This window comes from Mytilus trossulus, chromosome 1, assembly GCF_036588685.1.
Source record: "Mytilus trossulus isolate FHL-02 chromosome 1, PNRI_Mtr1.1.1.hap1, whole genome shotgun sequence".
NCBI classification, from domain to species: domain Eukaryota; kingdom Metazoa; phylum Mollusca; class Bivalvia; order Mytilida; family Mytilidae; genus Mytilus; species Mytilus trossulus.
In genome coordinates, this window is record NC_086373.1 from 57,442,424 (window position 1) to 57,455,745 (window position 13,322).

At 33.6% G+C, this 13,322-nt stretch overlaps 1 protein-coding gene across 1 annotated transcript; it reads right to left on the reverse strand.

Annotated features, from left to right (window-relative positions):
- Window positions 1–2,000: 2,000 nt before the first annotated feature.
- Window positions 2,001–4,985, reverse strand: LOC134728032 (pituitary homeobox 3-like). The gene is made up of 4 exons (XM_063592433.1): window positions 4,778–4,985; window positions 3,916–4,333; window positions 3,077–3,387; window positions 2,001–2,602 (listed from the first exon to the last, which is right to left on the reverse strand). Exons 1-4 carry the CDS (start codon window positions 4,787–4,789, stop codon window positions 2,147–2,149), a joined length of 1,197 nt encoding a protein of 398 aa, XP_063448503.1. The 5' UTR covers window positions 4,790–4,985; the 3' UTR covers window positions 2,001–2,146.
- Window positions 4,986–13,322: the final 8,337 nt, after the last annotated feature.

Here is a 13,322-nt window from a genome sequence, read left to right on the forward strand (position 1 = left end):
CTGTAAGACTGGTATGAACTTGACCACCAAAAAAACATTGTTCACTGATCCATAAAATGAGGTCGAGGTCAAGTGAAGTGAAAACTGTCTGACATGCATGAGGACCTTGAAAGGAACGCGCATACCAAATATAGTTATTCTATTACTCATAAAACCATTACAAAAACTTTTTTTCAAGTAGTCACTGAACCATGAAAATGAGGTCAAGGACAATGGTCATGTGACCAACGAAAACCTTGTAACATAAGACATCTATTTTTATCTATATACAAAGTATGAAGCATCCAGATCTTACATCTTTTAAAATATTAAGCTTTTAAGAAGTTAGTCAACGCCGCCGCCGGATCACTATTCCTATGTCGAGCTGTCTGAGACAAAAGTCACAGGCCCTACAAAACCTATTAGTATATTTAGGCTAACAAACACAACTTTAAAAACAGTTAAACAAGGAATGCTTATGATGTTAAAAAAACAGCTTTTTAAATAAAAGATACCTATTGATTTTTCAATTAAAAATATTCTCATCTTTCACTTTTCGGTGATTTGGAAAAATTAAAAAAGAAATATGTCTGACATCTTTCTAAAGTTAATTATTACCAAATAGCCAGTACAGCAACCAATACCAGTAGTTACAACGAATACATAACAACTAAGTTCTGTAAAAGAAGGAGCTGTGGTATTATTGCCAATGAGACAAACATCCTCCAAAGTTAACGGTAGACAGCTACCTAACAGACAAAAAAACAATAGAGGTAAAATATAACGACATACTCTACAAGCACTGGAGCACATCCTACTGCATTCAAACAAAAAGAAGCAATAAACTCTGTAATCAGTATAAAAAAGGGGATGTGGTATTATAATTGTCAATGGAAAAACGAAGATGACGTTTTACATTGAAAACTAAAAAGGGAAAAAGAGAAAAAATATTTTCTATCTCAACCCACTTCAACATGGTGTGAAAATAACGTAAATTAAAAAAAATAATAATACTGAATGGATAGTCGTCAAGTGGTTCTAAATGTTCTGTTTTCTACTCATCACAACAATCTGTTTAGTAGCTTCATAATACAACACACTAAAAAGAAAAAAATCATCCACTTCATTTGGGGAGATTACGTCTCTAATGCTGTTTTAACTTGTGTCCACTACCTTTTACTACTTTCAAGTACACACTAAATGCTGTTGCATATTATCGAGTCCATGCAATGCTAATTGTTTATTATAGACGTTAATGAAAAGGGTGGCGAAAGATACCAAATGACATCCAAACTCTTAATCTTAAATGAACTGAGAACCATATGTTGAAAAAAGAAAATGACCCGAGAACAACTACACAAAACACAACATGGAAAACTAAAATCAACAACACAAACCCAACCAAAAGCTGGGGTTGATTTGTAATTTTGATATTCGTTTTAGAATGATATAAATCAAATATGATAATTTGAGTCAAATTGGAAAATCACGAATTACACAGCTGATTCCCTTATAACTGAATTTATTTGAAGTCTGGTGGATCGTCCTCATTAGCAATAATATCACATCTCCCCCTTTTATACAGCTGAAGAAACAACCATGGTGAATATGTGCAGTGACTATGGTGAATATGTCTAGTGGCCCTAAGTTACTTTCAATTGTACTTTTGTTTTCCCTCAAAATTATGTGCAGTTACTGTTTATAAACCAAATATCATATTTTGAGATGAACTATATAAAGTAAAACAAATATTTGCATATTATTTTTTTATTTCTTCATTGTATATTTCTGTACAGATTCAGAATTTACATTATATTACATATACCATTTATATATATATACAAAACACATTTTGTTTATTAATATGATGCACATCATCTATGTGCACACTATGCATTTGCACACATTTAGTCACTGTTGTAAATTCATATCTTAGTAAAATAAACATTGATATATTTTTTCTTTATTTTGAAATAATTAAAATAAAATATATTGAATATAAATACATATAATTGTAATTTCAAGTCATTCAATATTTGTATAAAAAAAAGCTTTTTGCACCAATAAAGCCTAGAATTTCAATGTACATATGTACAAGAGCTAAAGTATTTACAGTATGATGTATGTACAATTGCAAAACAAAGTCAACAAGGATAAATAGATAAAATCAACAAAAATATGGCGGACACATTCCGTATGGATACGAGAACGGCATATACGGAGAAAAGTGAGGCGGAAGTCTATGTTGATAAGGCGGTGTCATTTGCATATGAGGTGACTGTTTCTGATTGTCAGACGTGCTGGCAGGCGACGTTGTCGACGACGTCGTTGAAGCTGGAGAACCATTACTGACAGGTGTCGAAGGCACTGTTTGTCCTGGTGTTCCGAAATGATGACTTGGAACTGAATGGGGCCCGGGCGTTCCAACAGCCTGATTTGGATAGAAAAATGGTCCCGGTACCATCTGTGCTGGTGATCCATGAAGCATTGGGTGATGATGTGGAACCATGCCATATGATGCATGCATAGGTGACATCATCGGTGACATCGGTGTCATGTAAGCTGGGTGGGGATTCTCTGCTGCACGTCTCCTCCATCTTGCACGCTTATTTTGAAACCAAACCTGAAAAAATACACGATTATAGTTTAATAAGTATAATTTTCGCAAATAATGTATTTATTTGTATTGTAATGATTAATAAATAATTTTTAAGATTGGTTGGTTATTGGGAAATATCGTTCTTTGGTCTTCTTTTTACTGATACAGGTTTTTCTAAAGTCCGTAAGAAAAGTAACAAAACAATAGAATTCCTAAAATTTCTTTAATTGATAGTTTAGCTTTCAGCACTATGTGTTTTACTAAGTATCAGTCAAAAATTTGTGAAATTTAGATTTTTTGAAAATACTTTGCAGTTTCCGACTTACAAGTATTTTGTCTTCCTGAGTACGCATGTAATATTTGTGACTGGATATTAAGCAAACATCAATCTATCAATGACAATTGACAGTAGATATTTTTTTCTCATAAACAAAATAGTAGGGAAACACTAACATACGAACTTAAACTTCACATTGTCTATGTCACAATTGTACATACCTTAATTTTAGCCTCTGGAATATTAAGATCACTGGCCAACATCTCCATCGTCTCTGGTTCAGGATAAGGATTTTCATGGAATATTTTTTCCAATGCTTGAACTTGACTTGGTGAATAATTTGTTCTGACCTTCTTCTTGACACTACTATCTGACGATAGTGGACTATGAGTCGAGATGGAGGCTGGAGATGAATTGTTACTGCTTCCGGTCGACGGAGATTCAAGTACTGATGTATTGTTGGTAGACATGGATGAATCTATTTCTCTATTGTTATCTGGTGATTTTCTATCATTTACCACGTCGATTTCATCTGAAAGCATTTGAAAGATCATAGTATAAAAAATGCAATATGTAAAGGACGAAGCAATCTTCTACATATTAAATGATTGATTGATGGTTGCAGTGGCAAATATTTCATTAATGTTCAGGACGATACACATTATTACGTAATAGGTTTGCAAGTTTCTGAATGTGTTTCCACTGTATTCGTTTAGCTCTCTAAATATGACAGTAGTTTTCCATTCAGTTACAGTTAATTTCGTGGGCGTATGGTAGGCATAGACGGCTCTTCTTGTGAAAAAAAAAAGAATTGTTACTGAGAGTTAAGAAATAAAATTAAACTTTCCCATTAAATTGGATCCTTCATTAAAACAGCGATGAGGATGATAATTTTGTTTTTATTAAAACTATCTGAAACAATCTTGCATTGTGTCATACCGGTTCTTTTATAGCTTACTATACGGTATGGGTTTTACACAGTGTTGAAGGCATCTGGTGACCTAAAGTTGCTTTTTTCCCCAGCCTATATAGATATTACAAAATCATATATATATATTACCTTCTTCACACGATCTTTCTGATTCTCCATCTGATGGACTGGCTTTCCTTTTTTGTTGTTTCAGCATATGTCTTGTTGGTGGTGTTTGGTATGCTGTCATGATTGGTCCACTGATACGACTTGGTGTAAGAAATGTCATACTGGGTGGAGTTTTTGGTCTGTTCTGTGACGTCATTAAGTATAGCATACTATGATCTGTCTGCTGTCTTGCTGATTCCTGAGTATGTTCACCGTTATAAGATTGGAAATATCTTTGAACGGGCGGAAGAAAAGCAGTCATTTTCTCTCTCGAAGTTTCTGTGGGTGTTGGTACCTTCAAACTTATTTGTGGAATAGGTCTGTTGTCAACTTGCTCAGTTGGTGGCATTGTGACTTGCTCGACTTGGCTATTATTGTCATAACAGGGATACTGTAAAATCTGAAATAATAAAGACAGGGTTAAAATTCTGTGGTATATACAACAATCCTTCTAAGCTTTATTTTTTGTTTTTAAAGAAAACGACATTATCTCTATAATGACCAGGGTCGTATATTAATTGGGCTTAATACCCAAACACTAAATAGATGTATTTACCACTGCATGTAGAGTGTTGTGCTTTTCTAAAATGAATCAGCTTCAAATCTAATGGGGCCCACGCCGTCTTAAATGAAAACGTCCATCTTTCGAGTGACCAATCTTACAAAAAAATACAGGGTCAATTTTATAAATGTAAAAAATGGTTTCAGAATATCAATATTTAAATCTTTACAATATTAGCGATTTGCATCAATATCTTTTTTTTTCAATTTTCATTTTAAACGATTAAAGAAGCAAATCTAGAACGAAATAAGTATCGACGTTCTAAGTCATATTGACACAAACCTTTTCCTGCATCTTGATTGTCTATTTCTTTCTCTGCTTGTAATTTCTGTTTCAAATTCAAATAATAATTGTTGAATAGAGGCACAATCAAGTTTATATACTAAAACTATGTGACCTTTTGACATTGACGAGTAAATAAGAGAAAGTTTGAGTTGAACATTTCGTGGTTGATTACTTTCTCACAGTTCCTGATTACTGTTCAAGCTAAATCATCAACTGTATTGTCCATTTACAAACTCTATTGTTTGAGAAAACTAGCAACTCACACGTTCCTGGAGTGGTGACTTGATTGGTCCATAATAGATTAATTAACATGTTAATCAAATTAGATAAAACAAATCAAGAAATTATTGTTCGTAAATAAAACTTTATTGGTTAAAATTAAAACATGTATTTATTGTCTTTTGCTGATTGTTTTCACTCGACATTTATTTACTTGACTAATACAAAAAATTGTATGGGCTCAAAATAATTTTTCAAAGTTTGACACAAATTGGACCAAAATGCAGTCTTTTTTTGCATTCAGAATTATAATTAGAGAATTAGATTATCCTTGAAGAAATTTCAATGTTAGAACGTTAAAATTGAATAGCTTATCATATTATAATATAAAGGAGATATATATAGATACCCATCAACATATTCGCTCTTAAAAAAATAATAAACAAAATGATACATATATACTGAGAAAATAAGTTTAGCAAAAATCATAATTTATAAACTTTAAAATAAAAATTTACAAAGATGAGGTACTAAACTTATATTTCTTTTGTCGATTGCGAATTTCATCTGACGGGTTTGCTTTGTTAAAACAACTTATTCATTGTTAGTTTAGATGTGCATTTTTTTTTGAAGATGATAGTCAAAATATGTGTTGCTTCAATTTTTTAATCAGTATATATATGCTAGTTGAATTGCCATAATAAAAACGCAATTGTAGAACTGTATCTTTTGCAAGTAGAAACTATAACAGTACTATCGCTATCCTTCAAAGAATGGATTTGCGACAGTGCACACATAGAAAAAAGGATACAAGCATTATTTGTTGTTGTTGTAGAATTAAAAAAGAGAGACAAAAATAGAATAAGATAAACATTACAAATTGGAATACTGGATGGCAATGATCATTGGATGATTTCGAATGAGCAACCATCCAACGGGGTCCAAACAAAACAGATTTATGCAATCATAGATCACCTTACAGCATTCAACAAGGAGCAAAACAAATACCGTATAGTTCAGCCATAATAGGCTCCGGCATATTTATTTGCTATGAAATTTATATAAATGATGCCAAATGGCTTATTATGGGAGCATACAAGCCTCCATCCATGAAAAATGATGACTTTATTGAAAATTTTACAAAATCACTAGATAAATGTTTTGTGTCATATGACAATATTATTCTTTTTGGTGACCTAAATTTTGACATGTTGTCTGCTGAAAAATCTCAAACTCTACATGATATATGTGATATTTTCAACTTGTCCCAACTGGTTAAAGGCCCAACATGTTTTAAAAAGGGTTGTAATCCATCCCTTGTAGATGTTATTATAACAAATAAAAGAAATTGTGTTTTAAAGCAATAAATAGTCCAAATGGTGTTAGTGACTGTCATAATATTATTTCAACAGTTGTGAAAGGAAATTTACCTGCACAAAAAACGCAGGGATGTAACATATAGAAGTTACAAAACTTTTGACATTGATGAATTAACAAATGATTTACAGAAAATAAAGATTTCAGAAAATTGTAATGAAAAAGATTTAAATAAAATATATGATGATTATGAAGAAGATTTTAAAAACATATTAAATAAACATGCACCTGTAAAATCTAGGGGTCAAAAAAATAAACCACTTCCATGTATGAATAAAGAACTGAGAGGGGCCATATATAGAAAACAAATGCTTTATTCACAATATACTAAAAACCGGAGTGACAAAAATTGGGAGAAATTTAGAAAACAAAGAAATTTGGTAACAAAGATAAAGAGAAAATCAATAAAAGTATACTTTTTAGAACGTTGCTCCGGTGGGTCAAAATCTTGCGATTTTTGGAAAACAGTCAAACCATTTTTCTCGAAAAAAAGGGGAACTGTGGAGAGCAAAAAAATTTTTTATGTGAAAATGACAAAATTGTAAATTGTTCAAATGAAGTTTCAAATGTTTTTAATATTTTTTTCTCCACAGTAGCAGACAAAATTGGAGCAGATGTTGTATATGACCCCTCAAATCACCCTAGTATAAAAGAAATTTTGGATAACAGAAAGCATAAATCTGATTTTGAATTTAAAAAAAGTATCAAATGAAAATGTTGAAAAAATTTTGAATAAAATAAACATAAAGAAGGCTACAGGAGCTGATGGTATTCCAGCAAAAATAGTGAAAAATTGTAAATCTTATATTGCACCACAGCTGACAACTCTTGTAAATTTGTCAATTGATAATGAGTGTTTCCCCGATAAACTTAAAGAAGCCCAAGTGACCCCCCTTCATAAAAAAAGTGACCCATTATTAAAAACAAATTATAGACCAGTTAGTGTCATACCAATATTTTCTAAAATCTTTGAAAAAATATAGGAAATTCAATTAACTGATTATTTTGATAAAATATTTAATCCATTTTTGTGTGCATTTAGACGTGGACATGGATGTCAGACCACACTTCTCAGAGTGTTAGAAGACTGGCGAGAAGCTCTTGATAAAAACCAGTTCATTGCAGCAGTATTAATGGATCTTTCTAAGGCTTTTGACTGCCTACCTCACAATATTATGCTAGATAAATTGTCAGCATATGGTTTAACCCCCAATGCAGTTGCTCTTTTAAAGTCCTATTTATCTAATCGAAAACAGCAAATTAAAGTCAACAATGTTCTTAGTGGTTGGGCTGACATCCATAAAGGCGTACCACAGGGTTCGATACTAGGGCCATTGTTGTTTAATATATTTATAAATGATATTTTTCTTTTTGTTAAAAATGGTAGTTTATATAACTATGCAGATGACAATACTTTATCTTTTTGTACTCCAGATTTCGATTTATTAATTTCAACTTTGGAATCTGATTCAAAAATACTTATTGAGTGGTTCAGGGTAAATAAAATGCAAGCAAATCCTGACAAATTTCAAGTTTTGGCTGTTGGCAAAAAGACCTTTGAAAAGAACCCATTTATACATATTCAAAATTCGAACCTCACATGTGAAAAAACAGTAAAATTATTAGGCATTAAAATAGACTACCAACTAAACTTTGATGTTCATATCAGCTCAATCTGTAGGAAGGCATCACAGCAATTAAATGTTTTAAAACGTGTAGGCTCATTTTTGGATAGACTTAGTAAACTTACTATATTTCATACTTTTATTCTTAGTAATTTTAATTTTTGCCCTTTGGCATGGCATTTTTGCACTGAGAAAAATCCCAAAAAACTAGAAAAGGTGCAGGAAAGAGCACTCCGTTTTGTTTATGAGGATTTTACCAGCTCCTACGAGGACCTCTTACTTAAATCTAAGGTGCCTTCCTTGCAGATCAGACGGATAAGAACAATGGCTCTAGAAACTTTTAAAATTATAAACAACATCGCTCCTGTGTGCTTACAAAATTTGGTGAATGTCAAAAAATCTAAATATTCTTTCAGGTATGTAAATATTCTTGAAATTCCACAGGTAAAGTCAACCCGGTACGGTAAAAAATCGTTCAAATTTGCTGCTGCTACTTTATGGAACAGTCTTCCAAACCATTTCAGGACTGAAAACAGTTTTTCACATTTTAAAAGTCTTGTTCAGTCCTGGAACGCTTTGGAATGTCACTGTTCTGCTTGCAGATAATTCTTAAACTGTTTTATTATTTATGCTGCTTTTGGTTGCTCTGGTCAAGCATGTTTTAACTTCATTCTAAAAAAAAATTGATTATTTTTATTGCATGCTATGTATGTGAGATTTCAACTTTGTATTACAGGTTGTTTTATATGTCAAAATGCACTGTTTTTATGTTATTTATATGTTTTTATATTCGGTCAAAAGCTCCTTAGAGCTTGTGTTGCTTATTTGTACTCATGCCGAATCAAAATAAAGTTTTCTTATCTTTATCTTATTCTTATCTTATCTTATCATAACAAAATGTGAAACAATTAAAACGGAAAAAAATATATCAAAACAATAACATACATACACGAAATACGAAAACGACAGATAACAACCAACGAAAACCAATGAATAGTTACATACTTCTGACTTTTGGATTACTGACTTCGGTAAAGGAATGTGGTTATAGTTTATTAGTGATCAAAAACTTAGTCAAACCTTTATGGAATTTTAAGAAACTTGAAAAAAGCTTTTTATGATTAAATCACTTTGCGTTATCAAATGACAATATCAAACCAATTTTCCATATTTTGCTTATAAATGGACTTTATTTTTTTTAGCTCAAATTTAGAGGTTACAGCTATCAACACACAAGTATCTTTGTGAAACTTTTGTAGAATTTTATGAATCTTGGATTTTGAAAATTTAAACGTGATCATAACCTTTGAACGAGTTTCAATATTTAGTAATTTTCCATTTCGAGTTTCAAATTGCTATCCATATTTTCAATTGAAAGAAGCAAATTCTGGTGGCCTCCTGAATATGAAACAGCACGCAGGAATAGAGTAAAAAAAAAACTCGATAAAACTGTTCGACTAAAGACCAGAGGACAAAAACAAAAGACAGGGTATATCAGGGTAGCGACAAAATACGTTAACTACAAAACCAGAAGACAAAAACAAAAGACAGGGTATATCAGGGTAGCGACAAAATACGTTAACTACAAAACCAGAATACAAAAACAAAAGACAGGGTATATCAGGGTAGCGAAACAAAACGTTAACTACAAAACAAGAAGACAAAAACAAAAGACAGGGTATATCAGTGTAGCGAAACAAAACGTTAACTACAAAACAAGAAGACAAAAACAAAAGACAGGGTATATCAGGGTAGCGAAACAAAACGTTAACTACAAAACCAGAATACAAAAACAAAAGACAGGGTATATCAGGGTAGCGACACAAAACGTTAACTACAAAACAAGAAGACAAAAACAAAAGACAGGGTATATCAGGGTAGCGAAACAAAACGTTAACTACAAAACCAGAATACAAAAACAAAAGACAGGGTATATCAGGGTAGCGACACAAAACGTTAACTGCAAACCCAGAAGACAAAAAACAAAAGACAGGGTATATCAGGGTAGCGAAACAAAACGTTAACTACAAAACCAGAATACAAAAACAAAAGACAGGGTATATCAGGGTAGCGACACAAAACGTTAACTGCAAACCCAGAAGACAAAAAACAAAAGACAGGGTATATCAGGGTAGCGACACAAAACGTTAACTACAAAACCAGAGGGCAAAAACAAAAGACAGGGTATATCAGGGTAGCGACACAAAACGTTAACAACAAACCCAGAGGACAAAAACAAAAGACAGGGTATATCAGGGTAGCGACACAAAACGTTAACAACAAACCCAGAAGACAAAAACAAAAGACAGGGTATATCAGGATAGCGACACAAAACGTTAACTACAAAACCAGAGGGCAAAAACAAAAGACAGGGTATATCAGGGTAGCGACAAAATACGTTAACTGCAAACCCAGAGGACGAAAACAAAAGACAGGGTATATCAGTGTAGCGACACAAAACGTTAACAACAAACCCAGAGGACAAAAACAAAAGACAGGGTATATCAGGGTAGCGACACAAAACGTTAACTACAAAACCAGAAGACAAAAACAAAAGACAGTCTATATCAGGGTAGCGACACAAAACGTTAACTGCAAACCCAGAGGACGAAAACAAAAGACAGGGTATATCAGTGTAGCGACACAAAACGTTAACAACAAACCCAGAAGACAAAAACAAAAGACAGGGTATATCAGGGTAGCGACACAAAACGTTAACTACAAAACCAGAATACAAAAACAAAAGACAGGGTATATCAGGATAGCGACACAATACGTTAACTATAAAACCAGAAGACAAAAACAAAAGACAGGGTATATCAGGGTAGCGACACAAAACGTTAACTACAAAACCAGAAGACAAAAACAAAAGACAGGGTATATCAGGGTAGCGACACAATACGTTAACTACAAAACCAGAGGGCAAAAACGAAATACAGGGTATATCAGGGTAGCGACAAAATACGTTAACTACAAAACCAGAAGACAAAAACAAAAGACAGGGTATATCAGGGTAGCGACACAATACGTTAACTACAAAACCAGAAGACAAAAACAAAAGACAGGGTATATCAGGGTAGCGACACAATACGTTAACTACAAAACCAGAAGACAAAAACAAAAGACAGGGTATATCAGGGTAGCGACACAAAACGTTAACTACAAAACCAGAAGACAAAAACAAAAGACAGGGTATATCAGGGTAGCGACACAAAACGTTAACTGCAAACCCAGAGGACGAAAACAAAAGACAGGGTATATCAGTGTAGCGACACAAGACGTTAACAACAAACCCAGAGGACAAAAACAAAAGACAGGGTATATCAGGGTAGCGACACAAAACGTTAACTACAAAGCCAGAAGACAAAAAACAAAAGACAGGGTATATCAGGGTAGCGACACAAAACGTTTACAACAAACCCAGAGGACAAAAACAAAAGACAGGGTATATCAGGGTAGCGACACAAAACGTTAACTACAAAACCAGAAGACAAAAAACAAAAGACAGGGTATATCAGGGTAGCGACAAAATACGTTAACTACAAAACCAGAAGACAAAAACAAAAGACAGGGTATATCAGGGTAGCGACACAATACGTTAACTACAAAACAAGAAGACAAAAACAAAAGACAGGGTATATCAGGGTAGCGAAACAATACTTTAACTACAAAACCAGAAGACAAAAACAAAAGACAGACTATATCAGGGTAGCGACACAAAACGTTAACTACAAAACCAGAAGACAAAAACAAAAGACAGGGTATATCAGGGTAGCGACACAATACGTTAACTACAAAACCAGAAGACAAAAACAAAAGACAGGGTATATCAGGGTAGCGACACAATACGTTAACTACAAAACCAGAAGACAAAAACAAAAGACAGGGTATATCAGGGTAGCGACACAAAACGTTAACTACAAAACCAGAAGACAAAAACAAAAGACAGGGTATATCAGGGTAGCGACACAAAACGTTAACTACAAAACCAGAAGACAAAAACAAAAGACAGGGTATATCAGGGTAGCGACAAAATACGTTAACTACAAAACCAGAAGACAAAAACAAAAGACAGGGTATATCAGGGTAGCGACACAAAACGTTAACTACAAAGCCAGAAGACAAAAAACAAAAGACAGGGTATATCAGGGTAGCGACACAAAACGTTTACAACAAACCCAGAGGACAAAAACAAAAGACAGGGTATATCAGGGTAGCGACACAAAACGTTAACTACAAAACCAGAAGACAAAAAACAAAAGACAGGGTATATCAGGGTAGCGACAAAATACGTTAACTACAAAACCAGAAGACAAAAACAAAAGACAGGGTATATCAGGGTAGCGACACAATACGTTAACTACAAAACAAGAAGACAAAAACAAAAGACAGGGTATATCAGGGTAGCGAAACAATACTTTAACTACAAAACCAGAAGACAAAAACAAAAGACAGACTATATCAGGGTAGCGACACAAAACGTTAACTACAAAACCAGAAGACAAAAACAAAAGACAGGGTATATCAGGGTAGCGACACAATACGTTAACTACAAAACCAGAGGGCAAAAACGAAATACAGGGTATATCAGGGTAGCGACAAAATACGTTAACTACAAAACCAGAAGACAAAAACAAAAGACAGGGTATATCAGGGTAGCGACACAATACGTTAACTACAAAACCAGAAGACAAAAACAAAAGACAGGGTATATCAGGGTAGCGACACAATACGTTAACTACAAAACCAGAAGACAAAAACAAAAGACAGGGTATATCAGGGTAGCGACACAAAACGTTAACTACAAAACCAGAAGACAAAAACAAAAGACAGGGTATATCAGGGTAGCGACACAAAACGTTAACTGCAAACCCAGAGGACGAAAACAAAAGACAGGGTATATCAGTGTAGCGACACAAGACGTTAACAACAAACCCAGAGGACAAAAACAAAAGACAGGGTATATCAGGGTAGCGACACAAAACGTTAACTACAAAGCCAGAAGACAAAAAACAAAAGACAGGGTATATCAGGGTAGCGACACAAAACGTTTACAACAAACCCAGAGGACAAAAACAAAAGACAGGGTATATCAGGGTAGCGACACAAAACGTTAACTACAAAACCAGAAGACAAAAAACAAAAGACAGGGTATATCAGGGTAGCGACAAAATACGTTAACTACAAAACCAGAAGACAAAAACAAAAGACAGGGTATATCAGGGTAGCGACACAATACGTTAACTACAAAACAAGAAGACAAAAACAAAAGACAGGGTATATCAGGGTAGCGAAACAATACTTTAACTACAAAACCAGAA